Raw genomic sequence first — 26,401 nt, forward strand, 5'->3', positions numbered from 1 at the left:
ATGAGATTGACGTGTGTGCTAGATTAATGTCCAACAATGTAAAAAGGTAGAATATAAGTTATATTAAATATTCAGTAGTAATAGTAGAAGTTTTTTTGTGACATTAAAGAAAACCTCTGTCATACACAGGAATAGCTGATCTCTAATGTATTCTATTGAGTACAGTAGATCACCTTTATTATAATAGCCTAAACCGTTCTGCAAAAATCCTTGCGATGACAATAGGCCTACACCATGTTTTCCTAGCTTGATAGCTAATGGGGCAGTCAGCCAGCATTTAGGAAAATAAAATGGTCAGATGGTCATCAGATTCAGTCGCACATAGGAGTTGGCTAACTAACCATATTATTTACTGTTATTTACCAACTAACAGCCATTTTGGTAAGACTTTGACGCCTATCTCTATAATGCATTATAACCATACTTATAATGAGTTATAATGTGGTTATAGCATTGTATAACTATAATTATAAACATTCATAAATTATCATAAGGCTTTATAACAATAATCATAACACACTATAAAACATTTTATCATGACTTATAAGGTCAGGTATAATAATACGTTATAGTTGTTAGTAACTGGCTGACAATGACCACGTCGATAATACATCGTAAATATAGTTATAATGTGTTATAATTGGCTTATAAAAGTGTATAACCATCATTATAAATACTCATAAATGATCATAAGACTTTATAACAATAAGCATAACACATCATAGAGCATTTTGTAATGGCTTAAGGTCAAGTATTACAATAGAGTTATAATGGTCTATAATATGTTATGCTTATTGTTATAAAGCCTTATGGTAATTTATGAGTGTTTATTATGATAGTTATACACGTCTATAAGCCAATTGTAACGCATTATAACTATATTTTAATGCATTATCAATGTGGGCATTGTCAGTGAGTTCCTAATAGTTATAATATATTAATACCTGACCTTATAAGACAAGATAAAATGCTTTATAGTGTGTTATGATTATTGTTATAAAGCATTATAATCATTTATGAGTGTTTATAACCATAGTTATACAGTGCTATAACTGCATTATAACTTTTATTATTATAACCCATTATAAGTATGACAATAATGCATTATAGAGATAGGCATCAGATAAAGTGTTACCACAATTTTTAAGTTTCTTATGCATGTTATCAACGCAATGACATGACATATTTCAAGTTCTTATGCTCTCACATAAGGTGTAAAAAGTGTCTGTCAATGATCTAAGGTTGTATATGGCTTCAACATGTCTAGCACTAGCTAACTCCAAAATTCCTCACTTTTAATGCTAACCAACTACAACTACCACTAAACAATACTTAGGCCGATTTACCATGGCAATGAATAAAAAGTAGAAGAAAGCAACATTTTAATGTAGCTACATGTACCCAATAGTGAGAAGTGTGTGTCTGTGTGTAGGCTATGTTTCAGTTTTTACTGGTATGTGAAATCTGGTGTGCACCTGATGTCTTTCCTTCTCTCTCGCTCCCGATCCGCATACAACTTAATGTTATATGAAACCAATAACTAGTAATAAAAACACAGACATGCAAAAAAACGTAATGGAAACACTGTGGCCACAGCTGAAAACAGCAAGCCACAGCTAGTAGCCACAGCGGTCTATGATAGCGAATTTGCAGAAAAGTTGCAGTGGTAAGGCCAAAGAATTCATGATTGAATTTGCATTAAAGTAACATTGCGGAGTTTTTCCGTCTTAAAATAATGTTTCCAGACTCATTGCAATGGTAGAAAAATGGTTAATAGGATGAATGGTGCTGCCGCTGCAGCCTGAGCCGGGTCGCGTCGGCTGAAACTGCACTATGGAACTTCCCTGCACCAGCATTCTATTGGTGGTGGTGATGGGGGTTCCGATGAACAAGAAAAGTGGGTGTGGCTGTTTTTTTCTCCACCAAGGAGTGTTTTGGGTGTAAAACTAATGTTTGCAATCAACTCAGAATCATGAAAAACCCCTAGTTTGACCCCTCAGAAGTTACTTAAGGCCAAATTTAACATTTCGGAATGTTCAAAAATCCAGTTACGGGTACCCCAACTTTGAGTAGTTTTTTAGGGGGTTTCCCACAGGAGTTGAATTTCAACATTTTAAGACGTCATACTACGCATGTTCCTAAAGACAACTGTGAAGAAATTTCTTGGTAAGGATTTAGTTCCCAGATTTTCATATGTTGCCCTTACTATGTATATTTAACTGTGTCTGCTGCACCTGGTGTTTACCTTTGGATGCTGTCTACAAAGCACAGCATGTGACCCTTTTCACAAACACAACACATTTCCAGAACAAGTTTGCTTTTGTTCTTGTCTTACCCTATGTTAAAAACATGGTGTGTGCCTTTCAATGACAGCAAGAGCATGACTTGCTTGTGCATACAAACATACACTCATCTACTGCTTTATTAGGAACACGTATTCTGTGTAATCAGTTGGTTGTGCCCGTAACAATGCATGACATCCTGCAGATACACACTCAATAACTGGAAAAAACAAAGTTGCCAGGCTCAATTAGTCTAGATTTCCATGGTCCAGATGGTTGGGGTTCGGATTTGGCATCAAGAGCATGAATCAAATGACCCGACCGGCCTTGTGTCAACAGCGGAGGTCTGTGCTGTCGGTGTGCTGCTGTAGGGAAGGTTTTCTTGGCTCAGTTTAGTCCATTAATGCCGATCAATCACAGTGTGAATTCCACAGCATGTCTGAGGACTGTTGCCGACCATGTGCATCACTTAATGGCCACAATTTACCATTTTCTAATGGCTACTTCCTGCAGGGTAATGCATAATCTATGCCACAAAGCAGAAGTTGTCAAACTTGTTTCATGAACAATTCAACAGAGCAGCTTTGGGACATGGTGGAAGCATGCAAACCTGCAGATGTTATATGATACAAAGGGAAGTTTCCAACATTTTGTGGAATCCATACCATGAGGAACTTAGGTATAGTGTTACTACAATGTTCAGTGATTTAAAGTTAGAGTGATCTCTTTGCTAGAGACGGTGCTAACTATGGCACTAAATAAAGTACACTCTTCCGGATGCAGAGAACAACTCACTGACAATGTGTATGATTTGAAAGAACATCTTGCACATCCTGCCACATAGCTGACATTTTCCACTGCAAAAAAAACAAAAAAACAAGCTTTTCAAACTGTACTTCAAATGATTGGAGAGGGAAAAGCTGTTTTTTTGTCTGCCAATCTTCACAGACATGGTCAAGAATTCAGTTTAACACACAGCAACATTCAGTCTCAGTCTCTGCGAATGCTTATTAGAGGATTTTGTCTGACAACGCAAACAGAAATGTATGTCAGTGGCAAAACATCATTGTGTGCTTCGGTATTGAAAGCCAGAGTCCCACACATCTGTCTTATCTTTGTTCCAGTACATTTAGCTTTCTCATAGAATTGTTGTTTTGCCAGTCCTCCCCAAAAAATTGGATATTCGTGCGTGCGGAGGTTTGTACTGTATCCATATTCTTAGCTTAATGGGCTTGTAGTGCAACACTGGATAGAGAAAAAAATTGGCACTTGACAACAGCTAACATGAACCAATTGCTTAGTACTGATGGAGAATATTAACAAAATAAATGTAAGTCAGGGTGATGAGCTATTCAAATTTTACTGCCCATTTATTTAGTAGCTGCTTCGCATTTAGCTTTGAATAAGGATCGCAGAAACATGGCTCCAAAAAAACAGATGAAAGAAACTCTATGAGTAAATGCATTGAATTACAAGTGGTACGGAGCATAGCTAGAGGCTATAAATAGAGAAGGCTTAGCTCTTTGTACTTAAACACTAAACAACTCATCACAGAGAGTAGGAGGTGACAGGAGAGGTCTAACCTGCTTTGACCCAGCTGAGTTATTAGGTTATGTGCTATGTGCATCTGACTGTATAAACTCTTGTACATCATCAATTTTGCAGTAGATTCATATTAGGTATGTCTCTGAGGTACAAGAAGGTCAAAAACATCAAATATGGAGGAATAATAGCTCTGCTGCCTTAGGTCCATTGAATAATGGAATCAAACTCTCATTCCTTTATTCATCTAAGCAGATGTTTAGCATTGGCAATCTATAATGTGCCTCTGTTTGTTTTTATCCAAATGCACATGGTAAATGCAGTTTAGAAATGTAATTCCCAAGGCCCAAATACCTAAAGGCTTTACAGATACAACACATCACAAAAATGGAGAACAAATCACAATCGGATCTCTGTGCAGTCTTCCTTTCTTCTCTTTCAAAACAGACTAAAGTGCCTGGTTCTCTAGTCCCAGGTGGCCACAATCAGAGGTTTTGCTTGACTTTCATCTCTGCATGATGCTTCCACATCAGAAGATATCCCTGACATTTAGTTGTAGACGCATCGGTGCATTGAATCTAACCACATAAATAAACAGACAAGAGCAGTGTTGGACAATTTTATGGCAAAAGTTTTGCCAATTTATTCAATGAATGTACTTAAATATGAATCAGATGAAAAATAAAATGATAAAGAACAAGACATTTCTTTAGGCCACATACAAGTTTGGAATAACACGCGTCCCTCCCACATCCACCCTCAGTTTTTTTAATGGTCCAATTCTGATGTTCCTTGCTGCTTTTCCACAGACGCACACAGAACGAGCCAAGCTGGTTCAGTAAACTTGGCCGTCCTTTATAGTTTGTATCATAAACCTCATACTGGGTCAGGCTTTGGTAGGCTTGCTTTTATGCAAACAGTTGGTTTGGTTGTCAGCAATAGACCTATGGGGGGGCGCTGTAAATATAAAAGGCCTCAATAAACATCAAGGCCACAGGCTTAAAGCTCTTAAACAATGTTGTTTACTGTTTCAAAAAGGGGTCTTTACGAGCAAAAAATAATTTAAGACATATCCCAACCTAAACACTTGTGCTCCATAATACTGAGTGTTCACTGTGGAGCTGCTGACACAGTCTTGTTAACCTACTTATGACTCAAATCTCAGTCCTATAGGGCCAAATAAAGTAAATAATGAAAACCTTTTTTGTGGAGCTAAGAACAGAGAACAATGGAAAACTGTTCCAAGTTGAAAATGAACAATTATTAAATGAATTTGTATGATCTTGTCTGTGAGAGCCCAGCTCAACACACAAGACAGGCATCAGAAAGGTGGGAAGCTTTGATGTCATTCAGTTTGTCCTTCCTCTTTCTAAAGTGGGGGTGGGGGCGGTGGGAGGAGGGGAGGGGGAATGACATAACTTCCTCTCACATCTGAACCCAGAAAGTCTTTGTACTGTACATGGTGAAAAGCTCCTTCTCCTTGAACTGTAAAAATGTCCGACTCCACCTAAAACAAAGAAGCTGTCATTAAAATAGAGATTTCAGGGAACCGGTGAATCTGTCAATTGTCTTTTTTCCTCTAAAAACTGAAGCCCAGTACATTAATTAAAATGATATAAAACAAAGAGCTAAGAACAAAGAGCAGATGTCACATTTAATTTGAGATGCTGGAACCAGTCAGTATTTGGCATTTTCAATTTACTCTTCATGACTACAATGACTACTCAATGAGCTGATCATTTCAGAAGAGAAAAGCGTTTCTAAAAAAGAGCGGAGCAAGGTTTTACTTCAGTGTCTTACTTGAGCACCGGTCACAGGGGTGTCTCTCTCTTATATAAGGCTGCACTGGTGGGACCCTCAAACTGCAGTTTGATGGCCTGTTTCAAATTAAGCTGCGGGTCTGTGGTTGTCATTGCAACCGTAACGTCCTCTGGCAAGGCACTGCAGTGTGGGACTGGGGTGAAACTGTAGCAAGCAGGTGACAAAAAGTTTTTCTGGGGTGGAGAATCCCAAGCTTCTCCTTGAAGTGGACTCTGCAGTCTGTATGGGTAACCCAGAGGAGGGCTCTCTCTGGTTTTAGCACCAACCGTAGGACCGTCTTGCCCCGGCATTATCCCGAGGGAAGCCATGACCGAGTGCCATTTACCACCAGCGTAATTAGTCCTGTCTGCTTTTATTAAGTGTGAATTTTGTTGGCTCATTTTCTCGTGACATTCGAGTCCAGGTGAAAAGCCTTTCTGAGGCAGTTCACAGTTGTGCACCATCGCGGTGACTGTGCAAACAGTGGGAGGGGGGCTGCCTTTGGGATGGCGCTGGACGCTTCCATGGAGGCTGCTCCCCGGCGGAGGGAGGGTGGAGGGACGGCTACGGCTTCGGGGCAGTGAGTGTTGCTGGATCTGCTGGATGAAGCTGAGACTGTCGGCCGGCACCGTCTGCACCGTGGCCAGTGAGTGGCAGGTGGATGAGGTCTGGGAGCTCTGCATGGAGTGGAAGCGTTCTGCGGTGGAGCCGGGAGAAGATATCGAAGAGGAGGAGGTGGCAGCGGCGACTTCACCTCCGTTAATGTCTGAGATATCCGAGGGGCGCGTCCTGTTGACTTTTACAGGGGAGACGACGCTGGAGTTAGGCAGCGAGCCGAGGTATGGCTTGGCTCCGTAACTCTCCAGGAGCCTGACGATGTTGAAGTGCCTGTGTTTCCCGGCCACTTTGACCGGGCTGCGGCCGTATTTATCCATGTGATCGGGGTTTGCGCGTCTTTCCAGAAGCATCGCAACGATGTTGGCGTGTCCCACCTGGGCAGCGATGCTCAGAGCCGTCGCCCCCTGGTGGCAAGCGAGGTCTATTTTGACCCCGCTGGCCTCTAGGAGACGATGTCCTACTTCAGCATGTCCCGTCCACGCCACTGAGTGCATTGGTGGTCTCCCCTCTGAGTCCTGTGCATTGGGGTTCGCCCCGTGCTTCAAGAGCAGGTCGACCATCTCCACGCATCCCTGCCAGGAGGCCACGTGCAGCGCTGTACGGCCCTCAGAGTCCCGGGACTCTAACGGGACACCCCCTTTCTCTATTAGCAGAGTAGCCATCTCGAGGCGGGCCTCCAACACCAGCAGGTAGAGCAGAGGTCTTCCCTCTGCGTCCCGGACATCGGTATCAGCGCCTCGCCTCATGAGCAGCTCTGCCACCTCGGCGTGTCCCTCCAGGAGGCTGGCGCTCAGCGCGGAGTGTCCGTCGTAGGCCCGGTGGTCAATGGGAGAACGTCTGTCCAACAACAGCCTGACCGTGCTCCAGTGACCTTCCTGGGCGGCCAGTATGAGAGGGGTGCGTCCTTCAATGTCCATCTCGCCGACGCGTGCCATGCTCCCTCGTTCTGTCAGAGCGGCGCAAACCGCCCGGTGGCCTTCACAAGCAGCGGCGTGCAGCGGGGTCCAGCCGAGGTCGTCCTTGTGGTTCTCGTCCAGTCCTCGGTCCAGCAGGGCGCGGACGACCTCGGTGCTGCCTCTCGCCGCTGCCAGGCAGAGCGCCGTCCTGCCTTCGCAATCGATGGCGTCCACGGCCGCTCCCCAGAAGAGCAGGCGAGACACCGTCTTCATGTGGCCCATCGCTGCGGCCGCCAGCAGGGCAGTGACGGCCGCAGCAGCCGTGACGTTGCCATCGGGGCCGGCGGTCTCGTCCACATCTGCACCGGCTTCCAGGAGAAGCTCAATTACTTCTTCATGACCTTCATAGGCTGCGAGAAGCAGCGGCGTCATGCCATCATGGTCCCTGTGTCCCGGATCGGCGCCGCGGTCCAGTAACAGACTCGCTACCTCGCCGTAACCTTTGACCCCGGCTGCTGTCGGGACGCAGAGGGCGGTGACTGACAGAGCGGAGCGCCCGTCTCCATCAGCCAGGTTCACCTCTGCATCGTGGTCCAGCAGTATCTCCACCGCCTCCTGATGTCCCATATAGGCAGCGGCGATGAGCGGCGTGCGTCCCTTGCTGTCGGCTTTGTCCACCCGCGCCCCGTAGTCCAGCAGGGTCAGAACTATTTCGTCGTGACCGCCCCACGCGGCCGCTCTGAGGGCAGTCCGGCCCTCGCCGTCGCATCCGTCCACATCCGCTCCCGCATCCAGCAAGAGCCGAACGGCCTCGCTGTGTCCGCCCCAGGCCGCAGAGCGCAGCGCCGTCCAGCCCTCGCTGTCGACGTGCTCCATCATCTGTGCTGCGGTTTCCGGCTCCTGGACCTTGGCCCAGTCCAGCAGCACAGACAGCACTTTGACGTGGCCCTGCCTGGAGGCCAGCGTCAGCGGCGTTTGACCCTGATGGTCGCTGATCAGCGGATCGGAGCCGTGCGTCAGGAGAAGTTGGACTACGTTTGCGGAGCCGTCGTGAGCCGCGGCAGCGAGCAAGGTCTGTCCATCTGCTGAACGCAGCTGGTTCACAGACACCCCGCTGTCTAGCAGCTTCTTCACGGACACCTCCCTCTCGAAAGACGGCCGCGCGTGAGTTCCCTCTTCACCTACACAATGCACTCCAACACTCGTCGGGGCTTCGTCTGAGAAACAGGCTGCAGAGACGAGCCCCGTCCTCGTTAACAGCTGGAGGACTTCCTGACTGACCAGGACAGGAGGTTGACTCAAGGATGTGGTGAGGGCACGGCCGCCACTGGGGGCAACAGCAGGCACATCTGCCCACAGCATCCACAGCGCCAGCAATGAAGGGTTATCTCTATGGTGGCCGGAGCAAACTAAATGTGTGGCTAGCTGGCAAGTGTCCTCAATGTCCAGGTTCGGCCCTTGCAGAGTCAAAGCCATGGCGAGCATGCTGTGACCCTCCGTCCTGCTACACAGGTACTTCTGGGTGCAGTATTTAACGTCCGTCAGCCACTCTGCAAAGCTGGCATGAAAGAGTAGCCTGGTGCCTCCGGGGCCGTCGATGAGGAGCGGAGAGAGGGTTCGCAGCTTGTTCTGAAAGTCCTGGAGGCTCAGCGAGGTGTCGTGAGTCCAGACTGCGGTGAAGAGCTGCTGAGGCGTGAGGGGCCTCGGAGCGGCCAGCAGCACGTTGAGCAGAGGCCTGATGTACGTGAAGAGCCCGCGGGGGAACAGTCTTTGACACAGCCACAGGTAGAGGCCGTTGAGGGTCCCGGGGATGTCCCGGATCTCCCGCAGACCCACCAGCGCGGCCGCCACGCCGTCCAGCACGCGCTCCAGGAAGAGAAAGCAGCCGCCGCTCTTGATGTGCAGCAGATTCAGCATGTCGGCCGTGTCGGGGGTGAGCTGCCGGCGAAGCGACGGGTCTTCATCCAACCGGCAGAGGATGTACTGCTGCACGTCATGGACCGGAGAGGGCTTCCGCAGATCATCCAGACAGAGCTTACGAAAACCTACGACACAGAAACAGGCAGAGCAGGTTTGTTTTTACTGGCAGCTGACGGCTTTATCAGTTCACATTATGGTACTTTGGTTTTCTAATCACAGTGTGAATAACTAAAACACAAAGTAAGATCAATGGATGTAGATGAACCACCCAGCCGTCACCTCCCGTACCTACTGACCTGTACCACCGAGCATTTTTTCTTTCTATAGAAAGATGTAAACATAGATGTACTGTGCTGCCTACAGGTGTACTGTAGATATGTATAGATTAGATGACATGTTCTCTCTGTCTGTGACAGGTGTGTGCCTGCTTGTTAAACGGTTATTTTTGGTCATATACAGTTACACTGCATGCATGGACCTGTATGTACAGTTTATATGTTTAGGATTACAAATAATAAGTTACCAAAAATTATATTGTGTTGATGTTTGCATTGTCTATCGGCACAATCTTCCTGACAGAGTATACTATAGAGCTAAAACAATATCTTGGCCAATTGATTATTCAAGATGTTGGTTATTTATCAACTCTAATAATCGTTTTGGTCATTTTTTAAGCAACAGTTCCAAACATTTGCGAGTTGCAGCTTCTCCAATGCAGGAATTTGAGACAGTTGAAGACTTTCTGACATTTCATTGTCAAATCAAGAAATGTATTGCTTATGAAACCAATTATTACCATTGCAGTGTATAAGTTGATGATCAGGTTCCACCGTTATAAAACAACACCTCCCTCCTTCAGTTGTAATTTGTTAGTAAAATGAAGCTGGAGCATACAACCAGAGCAAGTCAGTGCCAAACTTAAAACAAGAGCTATAGTCAAAAAAGATCCCTTCTGTTATAGTTACATAAAAAAAATCTTGGCTGAGGTTCCCTGTCTTATTAGGGCCACTTCAAATTCAGACTCAGTGAGTCTGCACACAAGATCAAAACTGAAGCCAAGACACAGCAGATTCTTTTATTTCTTATTCAGCACTTGCTCAGCCACTGGATGCATTGTTAATGGTATAATGCTACGGTCGCTGGCAATAATGACTTTATCATTACAGAAAGAGAATCAAAACTCGGAGGTATATTGAGGGGAGGACAACCTGGCGCTACATGCTTGATTAATAAAAAGGATGTCAGGGGTTGCTAAGTGACTTCTACTGGGTTGCAAATTAACACAGAAGCTAAAAATATAGAAATATTAAGACTTTAAGATGAGGATTTTTTATAAACATGTCAGTGAGTATTCAACAAATGAATCTCCCTCCCTGTCTGCATTTTACAATTTCCAGCCTCATAAAAGCTTTAAATTCATGATCTCATTTAGAAACACACTGACAGGGTGACTCTCTTTCTTTTTCATCTGTTACCTGAGAACATCTTGCACACAGTCTTGTTGCTGCGGCGGACGGAGCAGACCAGCAGCAGCCAGCCAGGCAGCAGGTGCTGGTTGGCAGCCAGGAGCTCTGCGATGGAGCCTCTCTTCCCACCTCCTGCCCCCGGCCCCGGCCCGTGCCCCACGTCCAGGGAGTCCACCAGCAGCATCAGAGTCTGGGCAGGAGGAGGAAGGTCTAACAGGGGTCCCAACACTGCTCTGAGAGAGACAGACACACAAAGAGGAGAGACGGAAGTGTGAAAAGCTGCAGAAGTCGTGGGCGGACGAGGGAGTCGGAAGTTAACAGCATGAGCGTTTTTCTTTCATATTATGCACTGCAGTGTAATTACATCACAGATAAACACAGTAGGTCAAACCTTCCTCTGCATATTAAAGCAGTGACACTCAGTGAAATCACTGGCATCGATATGCAGGCAGCTATTTTGATCTGACAATGACTTGAGGCAATTCTAGATTCATCACAAGAATTCACTGTTGAGTTATTTTTTCCTTCTTTTGTTTTTCCATTTCACACATTTCAGAAACAAACAATCTCACCTCAGCTCTCCGGCTTTTTAGATTCACAGTCAGTTAAAAAACAAAAACAAAAATGACTTGATGTGTTTGCTCAAAAGGAATTTAATCAAGATCGAGATAAAACAAATTCCTTAAAACTGTCAGAACACGAAAATTAGACAAACTTTAATGGTGAAGCAAAATCCTTCTGTCTGCTTCAGTTTAGAAATATAAACTCAGAACAACTGAGGCAGCATTTACATTCAACCTCTAACTCTGAGAAACAGCTACTGTAGGATTAGTCTGCGAGTTACTTTAAACCCTGCAACACATTGTAAAACAGTAAAACAATTGGGCAAACTACAGTGTAAGAGTCTTTAAAAGAGCACAGTCAGCAGCACCCACACCCTGCCGCTGTGATCTGAAGGTGACTCAGGTAAAAGGAACCTTTGATATTTCCTGCTCCGCCCTGAGCACGCACACACACACACACAGGCTGATATTTAAACACACACACATTCCTCATCTCTGCTAAGGTTCATCCACAGACTAAATTCACTTCCTGACCCATAAAAAACCTCCTCACTCGAACATTAAAGCTTTAGAGCTTAAAGTTTTCATGTAATGCACCATTAAATATTCTGCCGTTGTTGTTGTTTCAGCAACAATTCACAGACCTTAAAGCATTTTAAAATAATATACAATACAGACAGCGATAGCGATGATGTCTTATTCCAGCATCTAGACTTAAGACCTGAGGCAGGTTTATGTGAGGAGAAGGAAGCTGTGCAGTCAACACGAGGAGGCACAGAGCTGCTGCTGCTGCTGCAGGAGGATGAAAACTTAATCATGAAAGTGAAAGTTGTATGAGAGAAACCAGGGGCATTTAAGAACAAAGTTCATGCTCCAGATGGCTACTGTGCCTGCAGTAAAAAAAATAAGCCTGAGACAAAGACAAAAAAACAACAACTCAAGATGTTACATTAGCTGCATAGTGGTCCTAGTAACTATAGAAACCTGTGCTTCATCTCTTTATTGTAAAAAATAAATAAATAAATCACATCAAATAACCAGAGAGTTGAGGTTAATGAATATATCTATAAGTCTGGTTTAATTCTGTGCTGCAGATGCCTAAAGGCTCTTATTTTGAAGGTGACAAACAGTGATTAACCTGTGACAGCAGTCTGTTATAAATGGAGAACACAGAGGCTTAACTCAAGTGTGTGTGTGTGTGTGTGTATGTGTGTGTGTGTGTGTGTGTGTGTGTGTGTGTGTGTGTGTGCTGTTATTAGTGTTAATGTCTGTGTTTAAGAATGACCAGAAGGTCCAGTCACCTTTTGTCAAACAGCTTTTCTCCAAGACAGATTTAAACAGCTAAAAAAAACAAAAAAAAAGAAGAAAAAAGAGAAAGAAAATCTGCATCTTCTCAGCTTCAAAATGATCAACAGTGGCAGCAAACAGAGAGTGTTTCCAACGCTGTGAAAGTAGAACAGGCTTCCACCAGGAAGGAAACAGGAAACTGTTTATAAAACACTGGTGAGAGGTCATCCAAGCTGCAAACAGAGGCGTTACGGCAGAAATGCGTGAAATTTTCACTACACTCACTGGCTGATGATGCAGGAGCTTGGCAAATCAAGCAAACATGGGGCCTGTGGGGCTAAATAAGCAGCAGACTCATTAACTGAATGTGTTGAGGTCAAGAGCAAAAATATCAGCCTCAGGACCAGCAAACGCGCAACGGAGCAGGAATTAGTCATTCACAGTGATTAGACTTTGGTAATGATGCATCGAACTAATCTGCATTGTGCTGCTCATTACTACATCCACCATGTTCAGCACCTCGTCCATGAAGGAATAAACTCGCTCTACAGACAGTTTCACCATCAGTGTCAGTTGATGCTGCATCAGTTATTACTGTAGTTACAACATCTGCATTAGTTCAGGGTTCAGAAAACTATTCAGCAGAGGTGATAAACCGCCCACATCTGTATATATCTCAACTCATGACACATCCGTTAGCAGATAACAACCTAAACATTACTGTGACTCACTAAATATGATGCATTTTCACTGTGAACTAGAACATCTTCTTAGAGTTAGTCTTGTATAATGTAAATCTTTTGAGAAAGGTATTAAAAAGAAAAAAAAAAACTTCCAGTAATCACCTTAAAAAAAAAAAAATCTAATTAAGGGCTGCAGTGAACACTTATTTTCATGGTCAAATTCTGCATTTCTTTTTCAATTAATCTTTCATTAAAAAAAAAAAAAGTTAGTCAGATCACACGTTCCCAGAACCCGAGAAGACATAACCAGCTGTGTAAAACCCCAAAATATTACATTAACAGAGAGAAAGATTGCTTGAAAATGTTGCTGAACCGTAACTTTGTGTATAAGACAGACAAAACAACACAGATAAGGAGAGGTGCTGATCACACCTACAGAGTGTCTGAAGTCAAGGTTTCACATCACATCTTTATCTTTTATTTACAGACCAAGCCTTAATGTAGAAGTGAATCATCATCATTCTCTCTTTACCTAAACTACACAGAAGTACATCATCATTGAGCGTATCCGGCAATTAAAAGGTACTAAGTGACAGCTGGGTTTAAACAAGCTTATCATACCTCTGTGTGATTAAGTCATCTGATTACAGCAGAAGCCAAAAGAGGAAGTGTAACGAACCTTTTATCGCTGCTTCATTTATCTCACACAAGGCTGAGTGCGCGCGTGTGATCTTTGACCCTCAGCTTTAACTGGACTGGGCAATCATTGGAAGGCTGCCTCTCTACGGTCAAATTACTTGGATCGCTTCACTGGCTCTCAAGGCCTCAGGTGATGCTCTCTAACTGACCCCAGACCGAGCTCCAGATCTGGAGTGGGCAGGAAGGAGAGCGTGGTGTAACTCTAGTCCTGTTGTCTGTCTCGCTCCAAAGCAAACTGGACCAAAGGAGGTCAACTGTTAGCATGAATCCAAACACAGCCGACCATTACACACTACCGTTTCCTCCATCTGCTCACTGTGAGCCATCAATCAAACCATCTGTTTAAACAGTGTAAGTATAAATACACTGCATGATATGAGCATATTAATAAAGTGGATTGTTTGACTGACTTAACCTGATGTGTCATCTAAAAAGCAGCATGTTTTATGTCTTCCTCCTAGTGTTTCAACTAAATGACTCAATCACATTACTGTACAAAATACTTGTGTTTGTTCTGTTAGCACTTGTTTATGACATTATTATGCTTCGGTGTCTAGTTAGCCAGCATGAGCATGAGATGTTGACTTCTCTCTGTGTTTTTATAACAAGCAGAAACCACAGGAGCTTGAGAATGAATACAACTGTGCTGGGGGTGAATTTTCATGAGTCATCTATTTACATTTTATTACAGATGAAAGTCATGCAGGTGGAGCCATCACAGTCTGCTAGGTGTGACCTCAGGTAATGTGAGTCACTACACATGATCTCTCCACAACAATTAATGCAAATACAGGCAGATTAATAATGTTAATTGACTAGCAGAACATGAGGAAGTCTATGCTTCTGGGGTTTTTTTTAATTGGGGTGAAATTAGCATTACTATGTTGTGTATATATAAACTAGCATCAATTAGAAAGTATCAGGGTAGGCTTAGTGTAGTTACTGAGCTCGCAAATGAATTAGCTTTCAAGAAAGACATCCAACGTGAGCGATGCACCAGTTTACCACCAGTTTGATTCACCAGTTTGTTTTCCGCTGTTTTGCTAACCCTCCTCCTGCCAATGTGCATTTGTTTACAATGAAGCCAGCGAGAAATCAATCAATAGCGCGATACATAACGTTATATATCATTAACGATGTTACTGTATGACGTGTACATTTGTGTAGTTTAATCTGTCAAGAAATACGGGTTACGGGGTGCGTTTGTGTCGTGGTGCCGCAGAGACGAGAGCTGGGACACCGGGGCAGCGGCACTGATCTTGGTTGGAAGGTTGGTTTTCAGCCATGAGATGCAATAAGTGACACACGTTGAAGGCAGAGAGCCTCCATTCACCTAACTAGTTAAGCCATTTATTAAACCATCCCAATTACTCCAAATCTGTTTAATTAAGGTAAAAATTTAGCATCGTTAACCTTCGTCTTGTGTTAGCTTTCTGCTACCATCCCTTGTGTTGGGGTCAGTTTTGACCCATTTTTTTTTCATCCAATTTGTTTTTCTTCTCTTGGTTACATCGTTAGGCTTCCTGGTCCATGAAAAGGTTGGTTTTGCACGTATGATTTCAGTTTTAACTCTCATTATTATTCTTATCGTGTTAACCAAGCCGAAACTGTCCCTAACACCACAAATGTCATAATTTTAACCAGACCGTTTTAGAAGTTTGTGGAAAAAAAAGGTTTTATTTTGTTTAAATAGAGGTTCCTGGCAAAGTCAAAAAGCCTTGATGCAATACACAAATATGTGGTACTTCTATGCATTTAAAACCTAAAAACAGGTCAGTGGTGACCCTAACACAAGAGGAAGGTTAAGCTACAGATCCTGCATACAGTAGTTAATCTTTAAGTGATGTCAGGGTCAGGCGCTGCCAAGATGGCGGCAGGGAAGCAGCCCGCTCTGAGCTTCAGAAACCTACGAGTGACATCACACAGGCGACGTCGATCTTTATTTACAGTCTGTGGTTGGAGCACAATAGAGTACACAGGAACGATGGGATTTTTTTTTTCCCTAATCGTAAAACTAAGATGTATGACACTGACCTACAAGTGTCAAACAGAAATGTATCTGACTCATCAGTTCACACACAGAAATGTTTTCTTGAGCTTTCAGTCAAACTGCAGGAGTTTCCAGGTGGAGCGAGCAGCAGCAGCAGCAGCAGCACTTCAAAGTTCAACTGAGGAGTGACTGCTCCGAGCCACCAGCTGCTTCTTGCACATACATCCAGAGCAGCTGCTTCTCTCTCTCTCTCTCTCTCTCTCCGCGGCCGACTCGAGCCTCCCGTGTTTCATCAGCTTGTCGACGGCCGTTCTCACATGGCAGCGTTTTCGCCCCGCGGCCACTTTCTCTCACAAGGGCTCCAAACACAAACAGCCGCTGGCCGCGAGCCAGTCTGAGGGGAGTGTGGAATCCAGTTCGGTACTTCACACCAGAGGAGAGCAAACACAGGGGGAGTGTAAAAGGGCTCAGACTCATCGCTGAGTAAACACAGCAGGGCCGAGTGAAAAAAAGAAAAAGGAAAAAAAAAAAAAAAAAAAAAGTCCCAGAGAGGAGAGTGACCTCGCTGACTGGTGCCGAGATGGTCACCGGGGTACTGGAGGCAGTTTTTGCCTCTTTGTTCCTTTTTACCCTCTCTCTGAAAGGATGTTGTGTCGTAAATAACACTGTTGCATTCATTCACACTGGAGGCCCATTGTGTGCGCCGTGAATGGGCCGCATTATGAGAAGAGAAATAAATATAAGACGAGGAAGAATGGCTGCTGCCATCTTTTTCCTGTGACTGCCCCGGCCTCTCTCTCCCTCTCGCTTTGCTTTACCACATGTTTTTTTTTTACATTTACAGTGTCTGAGCTGCTTTTTGTCTGTTGACAGTCTAAACACCTGCAAAGAATCACCTCTGTTTAGAAGAAGTAAGAGGAGCAGCTTTAAAGCCTTCACACCTCTTTTTTTCTCCACCGCACTTGTCATTCTGTCTTTTCACGGTGGGAAAGTTTTTTATTTTGTACACAGATGTTTGATGTTGAGGCAGATCTTCAGTCTTTATCATCACTTATTCACCTAAGGTGGAATTGTGTAAGATTTTATCTAATCACTTAACATGATGATGTTTTCCTGATTAGTAAGCTATAATTACTTGAGATGAAAGAAAACCAATAATGGTCCCTGAAGACTGTCAGACCGATATTAATATCTTTGCTTTTATTTGATGTATTATGGTTTTAATTAGGACTGTCAATCAATTAAAATTCCAATGAATCGCGTAGTAAAGTAAGTGTCCGTAGTAAATCGCAATTCATCGCATTTGTCCAAAACGTACCGTAATGAGGCCTCACTGCAAAAATATGTTGATGCCAAAATAAAAGAACGTGTGTGTGTTCATCGTGTGTCAAAAAACAGTGGCTTTAAAAGGAATTAGCATTAACAGTTTATATTTAGCGTTAACGTTGACAGCCCTATATGTAATTCTTTCATTGGTTCATTTTAATTGCGAAGTGCTTTGTATCTGTAGAAAGTGCTACATACTAACTAACTTTTCTTGTTCTTACACATTTGATGGGTTTTGCATGACGTTTCAATCAAGCATGTTGATATACAGAGAGAGAAGTTTTAATAGGATTCATGTTCAGATCATCAGGTTAAAACACATCTGTCTTGTCTTAACTAAAGAAACTATCTACAGTGATGTAATCTGATGTATTGTCAACCACATGTTGATCTGACATCAGATCCATGTTGATGATGAATTTTGTGTTTTAACCTGATGATTTGTAGGCTAAATGAATCCTTTTTAAATTCGCTCTCTATGTTTCACCATGCTTGTGGGAAATGTCACATAAAAACCCTTCATGTGTGTGTAACAGCCACATGTTGAAACTTACCTTTAACAAAACTCAACAAAACTTGTGTTGCAGGTTTTTTTCACCAAGTTGCTTTCGTTCATGTTTGAATCTGATAAACCACTTTTTTTTTTGTTTTGCCTGCTGACACATGTAATTTTGTTCAACTGCTCCTGCTTTCATCAGTCGCATCAACCTTTACAGAGTGACACACACACACACGCACGCAGACACACACAGTGAATGTTGCTGGGTTGAGCTGGGAATGAGCCACGCTCTCCAACATGCACACACATGCCAACAAGCGTCTGGATGGGCTCCATTGCTCGTTACCTTGCGGCAACTTTCCGCCCCCTCTCATTTGACAACCTTGAAACTTCTCTACAGTCTGGCTCAATAAAAAAAAAAAAAAAAAAAAAGTTCCCCCTCTTTAGATCAAACCCAGACACACATTAAAAAAAAAAAAGTGCAATAATTTCCTCACACTGAGAATTCAATTTTCAAAGGGAAATTTTGAAATAATATGATACAAACCTCTTGAAGGTGTCGTCAGGGTGTCTCTGACAGGTGTGAGGCTCCAGAGCGGAGGACACAGACGGGCTGTTGAGGACGTCTTTGTACCCGGGGGAGAGGAGCGGCGAGGCCCTCAGCTGCTCCACCAGGCCCAGCACGAACCTCCAGGCCACCGTGCTCCTCTGGTCCTCCCTGTGGCAGAAGTGGGAGGCCAGGCAGCGTGGCGCCAGTCCCGCCGCCGCACCTGCCTTGGAGGTGGGCCACACCGCCTCCGTGCACAGCGCCGTCTTCCCAGCGCCCGAGCCCCCCGTCACCAGCAGCCCCGGCGGTTGCCCCGGCACGGATCGGGCGTCCAGGCAGCGCCGCAGCTTGTCCAGGGCCCATTCCCGGCAGTAGAAACGCCGGCCCCGGAGCAAGCTGGAGCTGGAGCTGCAGCTGGAGCTGGAGCTGCTGCTGCCAAATCCGCTGCTGCTGCTCATTTGCTCCTGGTGGTTTGTTTTTGACATCCAGGAGACAACCGGCTGCTCCGAACCCCACGTCCCACCATGCTCCTGCGAGGTAACTTTGAGGGCTGAGCTGCAGCTGCTGGCGACGGCGACAGCAACTCTGGTTTGGTGACAGCTCTGGGCAGCCAGCGCCTGGGTATTTTATCACACCGGCAGTTCCTGTAAGTGTTGCATCAGGTGATTAGTATCAGTTGCTGTCCCCGTTCCCCTGCAGATCTCCAGGTGGAACGCCGCGAGGAAGAGGAAGTCGGAGGAAGGTCAAGTCAGCTAATGGTTCGCCTCATCGTCATCTCCTCCGTTGGTCTTGATCTTGAGCTTGTTGCCGGGTTTGACACCCAGAAGCGAGGAAGAGGATCCATGGTTACCACCTTTCATCATCACCATCATCATCACTATGCTTCTCCTGGAGATCGTGGAGCTGCTCTGTCAAAGAAAAAAAGAAATGCAAAAAAGGAGAGAGAGAGAAGGAATGAATGAAGAGGGTTAGGTGACAGCATGTTTCTCACAGATATAATGACACTGTCTCTCACCCCCTCCCCTGCCTGAGCCGTCCTCCGTCTCCCAATTACAGCTCCAGTCTTCCCTTCCTCTCAGTCTCTGTCCACTCTTACGACTTTTTCAGCATCGGTACCATCGAACTGCAGCTCCACAATGAAATCCTCCCTTCTCCTTTCTCACGCTCCTGAGCTCCTGTCCCAACCCTCTGTTAATACCTCACACCTCCTTCTACCACACTGTCTGTCTGTCGCTCTCTCTCTCTCTCTCTCTCATGCGCTCCGGTTTTTCTTGTTTTCTTTTTTTTTTGTTTTTGTCTTTGTCTCCTCCCTCCCGTGGTGTAACTCGGCATGTAAAGACATGCCCAGGAGAACAGAGGGGGAGAGAGAGAGCGAGAGAGAGAGAGAGAGGGAGGGCTCATGTGGCTGTGAGCTATTTCACAGCTGACAGGTGGGAGGGGTTACCTGGGGTCAAGGTTCAGTCACAGGACAATACTACACCTCCAGCTTTGGCTTCAGGTGAATTATCCAGGTAAGGCTGGGTGCACACTGCTGCAGGGTTTTTAAATCTGAGCAGCCGGGGGAGCAGAGACATGACGACAGATTTAACCGATTCTGAATATTTTAATCCTAAATCGACACAAGCCAGACGATTCAGACTCAGACGAGAGTAGAGGAGTTCGTCAACCCTGTGTGTGACTTTATGGGGAAAACAAACATGGAGGCGGACTCTAAAGTCATGCACCAAAAAACAAAAATGAAACCAACGGTGACTGACGTGGAGAGTTGCGGGGAGTCGTATAATACGCAACACCCAGTCACCGTGCACTCATGGGATCAATGTTCATGAACCATTGCTGTTTCGTTCACACCAAAGGATTTGATTACGGGAAGTCCCAGATCCATAAACATTAAGATCTGCACAATAAACTCCCACTTGTGTGTGGCCAGTAAAAAGCTGCTTCATGTTGTTTAAGTTTAGTTCGATGAAAATTACTTTTCAGTCTTTGTCTAATCTTGAACCCGTGTGAGCTTCAGCAACGAGTTAATTAATCAATCAATCAATCAATCAAGAAAGACGTATTTGAAACTGGTATTTGATTAGTAACTTGATCATTTATCATGAAAATGTGTCAAGCAACTTGTAGTTATAGTTTCCCAAAATTAAAGGGATAGTTCAGCATTTTGCCAAATTCACCTATGTCATAATCCCTATAGTCATAGGAGTAGGTGCAAGTTCTTTTGAGATCCGCGGGGCAGAGATGCGAGCTGTTCAGCTAATGCAACATTAAATTCATCAAATACACAATCCAACAACTCCCAAACGCTCTTGTAGAGAAGTTGTGACCTGCGCATTCACCACGCTATAAAATAATAATGTAACTTTACGAGACAGAGTTGTTTTCGAGGCAGATGCGTAGCCGGAACTACATTCCAGACACGGCTGCTGGGCGGAGTGATTTCAAAAGCGCAAGCAGTTCCCAGTATTTGCTTCATGTGTCGTAATGTTACATAATCACATGATTATTTCATAGCGTGGTTAATGTGCAGGTCACAACTTGTCCACGAGAGCATTTTGGAGTTGTTGGATTGTGTATTTGATGAGTTTGATGAGGAAAAGGCGAAAGTACCGTTCGCAGCTCGTGTCTCTGCCCTGTCAGTCTAAAAACAGCTTGCACCGACAATTAAAGATAATGAACCTACCCCTAAGACTTTATGGCAGTAGGTAAATTTGCCAAAATGTTGAACTATCCCTTTAAGATTGTCACATATAGATTACGTATCTTTGAACTTTGATCAGTGAGGATAAGAAATTGACAAATGAATCATCTTCAACTTTTTTTTAGACATTAAATGTTGTATATAATCATAATTTCATGCTTTGTTAAGACATACTGTGAGTTAAATTGCTTTCGAGCATTTTCCATTTCCCATCTACTTTGTTTAAAGCCAATTATCAGTGCTTTAATTTGATGTTTACATGCACTATGTGCTCCGCACAATTCTCTCGTACTACTCAATGAAAAGTTAATCACACTGTAACTGTTACTGAAGATAAATAGCACAAGTCAACTAAGGTAAATATAACTCTAACTTCAGAAAGCTGCTGCCAACAGTGAATCTAAAAAAAACCCTTCACGGGTAGTGAAGCAAAGATTCCTTATGAAGACATCCACTAATCATGTCATTTATTGGTTAGACAAGTCGTTACACCACCAAACACATTTTCCACTCCTGAGCTGTGTAATGTATGTGCTGCATGTTAAGGCAACGCACATTTCACACCATGCACAAAAGTCTATCACCTTTTAGTCCACATGATCCCACTATACATATGCATATATTATGTAAAAGTGTATTTTCTCAATTACCCAGTGCACACGACATCACATGACACATCTATAGGTAGATGTGATGACTGTACTGTGTTAATCACATGGGTAAAAATGTGCTTGAAGTCTGACACTTTTATAATAAGTATTTATATAGAGAGAAAATGAATATCTGATAAAAGCCTTAAAGGAATCCAAATGAGAAGTTTCTGAGACGAAGCTGACACGATGATGAGGGTGCACACTGCTCCGCTTTTATTTGAAGTCAATGACTAATCAACCACCAGCTGCACTAAAACGAATTGGTCAGATTATAACTGAGATTGTGATTTAACACTCCCGAACAGAGCAGATACGCCGTGCACATCTACACGACACGGCACGGCACGGCAGCCCGATGGATACAGAGTCAGAACAGCCGGCTGATTTCCTGATGAGATCATTTTTGACATGTGCATCATTTTACTGTCTGTGGTTTTTTGCTGCTCAGACTCAGACCGTCTTTGAGAGGGATGACACACGTTGTATACACTTACATCGTTGTCAGCTGACAAGTGCCGAATTCTGAAAATGAACAGGGAATGAAGAGATGTGTGTTTTGGCAAGTCGCTGATGACAGTAATGAGGAGAAGTGGCACCAAGCACTGAAGTTGTCTACATTCTTGTCATTGCTTGTGGTATTTACAAAGCCCTCCAAACCTGGCGTTTAGCCTGTACAGACAATGGTGCAGCAGCAACCAAAGCCAGCAGCAGCAGCAGCAGCGTCTATATGGTGCCTCACTGACAATGCAGTGCACTATGCAGTTAAGTTATGCAGTAAGTTAAATCAAATACATCTAATTTATTTAATTAACACAACACCCGCACCTCTTGAGGTCTATTCTTTAGGGTGTGTGTTTACATGCGCAAAAAGAAACCAGATAAAAAACAAGGAAAAATTAGGTGAAGCAAATAAGACAACAGGTCTTTAGTTTATGTAGCTACTGTCTGTATATACAGTCACTGTTTGACAAGGAAGCAGTCAGATTTCTCCCCTGCCCCGCGGTTACAGCACAAATGTGTCTGAACTTGACAAACAATCAAACACTCGGTGTTGGAAAATAACTTATTTCTGCTTCTAGAGGCTGCGTTGTGTCAGTTGACAATGAAGCACAACTTCAGATTGAATTAATCTTGAGTAGCTACACACATAATCTGTGCTCTCATTCATTTCACCGCCTTGTAGTGACAGTAACACTGCCTCAGTCAGGCAAACAGTGAATATAACTGTCTATAACAAACCCGGCAACATGGAAACATGGCCAAGAAATGGCCTACACATGGAGACACGTTGATGGATTGATTGATTGATTAATTGATTTGATTGACTAGTTGTGGAAGGCACAAGAGGGTTTGCCGTCCACATGATGTTTAAGAAATCAACTTACTGACTGTAACCTGGCTGTAAATGCACTAAATGATGCTGCTAGGCAACCAGCAGACACACTGCAATTAAGGCACTGAATGAACTGATAAACTGTTATTCATCAAGAAGTTACACCATCTAACTCCCCTTAACACCAATCGCCACATTTAGCTTTATGTGTTAGTCTGTGACTTGAAGAAATTGTTTAAAGCAACTACAAAAAACTTTCATTTTGTGTTGATTTTGGCGACCCCTGTGGGCAAAAGCGGTAGGTTTCTCTTTGCGGATCCTGCCCCAGTGTCAGCCATGACGAAAATATAGTGATGAAACTGAGCCTGGTTTTACTGGCTAGTGTAGCAACAACTCAGTGCTCATTTATAGCCTCGTCAGGTGTGCCGTCTCCTCTGGTCTGAGTGTCGTAAATTGTTTCGTCCGGTGGGACCAACCCAACCACTGCCTCCCGAAGAGTTACACTACGCTATTTAGAAATAGCTTGTAGGTCATACAGAGACATCAGTAGAAACAAGAGACTTTGCATTCAGTTAAAAGTCTTTTGTAGGGGTTTTGACATTTCAAGAAAATCGGTTTAAACAAGGAGACCGCACTCTTAGTGTGAGCCCTTAGCTTATCTTAGAATAAAAACTGAAACCACGGACAAATGTTATGCCGCACAGCACAGCTCACTGGCAAGTCATATCTTTTTTTATTATTATTTGTTTGTTTTATAGCTATACTAAAACAGACATAAAAGCGACAATTCACTGTTGTACTGTAAAGGCAATTATGTGCCAGATTATTTAATGTCTAGCTGTTCCTCCTCTTTTCAGTAGCCTATTTAGGCTAAACTATGCTAATCACTTCCTGCCTCTATTCTATAGGCTATTGAAAAGAAATGGCCAAAAAAATAAACAAATAATTAATCAGCAGCAAAATTCATTAGCAAATTCTTTGATGATTAAATAAGTGTTTTAGTCCCTTTTTTGAGCAAAACAGTTTACACAATGGATTTTAGGGTTTTCGCCAGTAGCCTAATGATGGTAATCTAAATATCTTCAGGTCTCTGCCACCTTGAGCTATTGGAAATCATATCAAACATCTCTTTTATATTTTTGCCACATTTAGAAGCCAAAAATTATCCATGGATTAAACAAACAAATAGTATTTGGAATCACTGAAAAGCACACAAAAAACAAACTCTCTATAAAAGGTCAAAGGCAGCTCATTAGAATAATGTGGTCCGGGAGATGTGACACAAAAATATGCAGTAATTGCATCAGGTACCTACTTTGCTTTTAAAAAGACAGAATAACAACAATATCAACCACCTAGCCTACAAACTCAACAACCATGCAGCAGCGCCTCCTGTGGTCACACCCCAGACAGCAACTAGTTTAGCTTAGCATGAAGGCTGTAAAAATGGGGAAACGTCTCTAATGTCAAGAATCAACAAGAGAAAAATGCAAAAAGTTACTCAGAGTAAACAACTAGGCCTACACTATTTCTTTGAAGAATTCACTTTGTCTGTGTCACTACAGAACATGCAGCCAGTAAAGACAATGCACAGGATGAAGGCTAGTTGTCTAGATTAGTAAAACTGCAGAAAACTCTCCTTACACAAAAAGCCATTTGTGCAAAGAGAACAAAAATAAAAGCTATTGCTTGATAAATTGGTTTGTCTATATGGCATGTTTAGGTTTAAAACCATTTAAAATCAAGATAGAGTGAAGAGCAGATCATCCTTTGTCCTTTTTTTCTGCTTCCACATGACACTTGAACGCATCACTGCAGCCAATCAGCTGTTTCTCTCCGGTCTCATTTGTGTGTCGCTGCAGGAATCTACAGGTGATCGTCTCTCCACCTGTCTGCTGCTGCTCCACCATCAATGTGAGCATGTTCCCCTCGTCAACCCGCTGCCGCTGCTGCCGCTGCTGCTGCTGCTGCGTTGTGAGTGGCTGGAGTCGTTAATGAGGCGCGGTGGTCGACGCCATTGTAAACAAAAACACAAAGCGCCGCTCAAACACTTTGCCAGTTTGTTTCCCAGAAAGACTCATAAGTCACAAATCGCTTTTATTTCCCCGCGGGAAACAGCGATGATCTTACCTAACCGTGCTCCATCTCCTCCCGTCTCCCTCCTCGACTCCTTCCCAACACACACACACACACACACACACACACACATGCACACACCACACCACTTCACCGGAATTAATCACGTGTATCCTCCTCTCCCACAATCCTCTATACCATAACAGCACAGCAAATGTCAACTTACTGCTATTTCTGGTGGAGTTGCTCTGCAGAGCTGCATCTCTCAGAGGCTGGTATTTCCTCTCAGTCTGTTCTTTCTGCTTCCTCCAGAGTGGAGAAGAAAAACTGGAGGACTGAGTCTCTCTGGAGGATCATCAGCCTCTGCAGGGCTGGTTTCACACACACATGTCAGACCGGACAGCAGGTTCAGACATGGGTTTGGTTTTTACTCTTAAGTCTGTGGGTATGGATGTTAATTAATGTCAGAAAAACAGATCAGAATTGATCACAAAAAATACATAAAAAGCAAAGTTATGACAAATTTAAATAGCACAAAGATATTCTACAGAGAGGTTAACTTTTGATTTACTAAGTAAAACTGATAAGACAGAAGTCGATATAAAGAGATAATATGGTAATGTCAAGATTAAATCCGAATATTTTACTGACGATTAATGAATTTCACCCAAACAACAAAATTCCCATTGTTTGGGGAATAGTATTTTTTGGATTTGGACTCAGAAAATCATATTTAGCTGTTTGATGTCTACCTGATCTAGCAGTATTTTAAGGTTATACGCCCAAATTATGGAACAGTATATCAAAATTGTATTTTTAATTAAAGCAGAAGTAAGCGGAATATTTGTGTTAATATAAGTCTTAAATAGTTCTATCTTCCGACGGCAATCACTTATATAGAGTGTTTGGTCTGAAACACGGGTCTGTCAGTCACTCTGCTCTGCTCTGAGCCGAGGAGAAAACTTCTTGTATACTTCCTTGTATCCTACAACCTTTATCCAATGAGGAGAGAGAACGGCATAAAGGGGCAGTCCTCTCTGTGTGTGCAGCCAAGGGATGCGCGTGAATGTGGTGACGTAGGGACGAGGAACAATAGATCCATGACGAGGGCGGGGGCTGCTAACTCCATCGGCTGACAAGAAGTTAGCCAAAACGGCCGGATCGCTTACTTCTGCTTTAACTTTAACTTACCCTGACCAAAATTTTCATTCATTTAGGGTTTTTTTTTGGTAATTAACTGGTTTCCATAGATCCAATGTTAGAGACAGAACAACCAATGTAAATGTACAATCAGATCCAACGGGATTCTGTAGAACCAAGAGGTCAAAAAGGCAAAGTCAATGTGTGAATATGTCTCAGTTATACCTCAACAACTACCAACTGTGCCTCCATGTTAAAAAGGTTATTCCAGGATAATAAAATAATGACACCTGCTGACCAATAAGGGGAAATGTTAGCACTTTATTGGATGTACAGCTATCCAGTCTTTACTGAGATGTCCTGATCACTGTTTACTGGTC

General features: G+C 43.5%; 1 protein-coding gene across 6 annotated transcripts; it reads right to left on the reverse strand.

The window, feature by feature from the left end:
• Positions 1-4,457: 4,457 nt before the first annotated feature.
• Positions 4,458-25,300, reverse strand: ankrd50l (ankyrin repeat domain 50-like). 6 transcript variants are annotated; one of them, XM_085764938.1, is made up of 5 exons: positions 24,936-25,147; positions 18,119-19,026; positions 10,534-10,757; positions 5,625-9,183; positions 4,458-5,331 (listed from the first exon to the last, which is right to left on the reverse strand). In XM_085764938.1, exons 2-4 carry the CDS (start codon positions 18,601-18,603, stop codon positions 5,636-5,638), a joined length of 4,257 nt encoding a protein of 1,418 aa, XP_085621064.1. In that variant the 5' UTR covers positions 18,604-19,026; positions 24,936-25,147; the 3' UTR covers positions 4,458-5,331; positions 5,625-5,635. The 6 variants fall into 6 exon arrangements, with proteins under 6 accessions (XP_085621064.1, XP_085621065.1, XP_085621062.1 ...); XM_085764939.1 differs by lacking the exon at positions 24,936-25,147 and adding an exon at positions 19,134-19,343; XM_085764936.1 differs by lacking the exon at positions 4,458-5,331 and having other exon boundaries at positions 5,407-9,183.
• Positions 25,301-26,401: the final 1,101 nt, after the last annotated feature.

Source organism: Trachurus japonicus, chromosome 21 (genome assembly GCF_045865225.1).
Source record: "Trachurus japonicus isolate A0001 chromosome 21, Traja_1.0".
Lineage (NCBI taxonomy): Eukaryota > Metazoa > Chordata > Actinopteri > Carangiformes > Carangidae > Trachurus > Trachurus japonicus.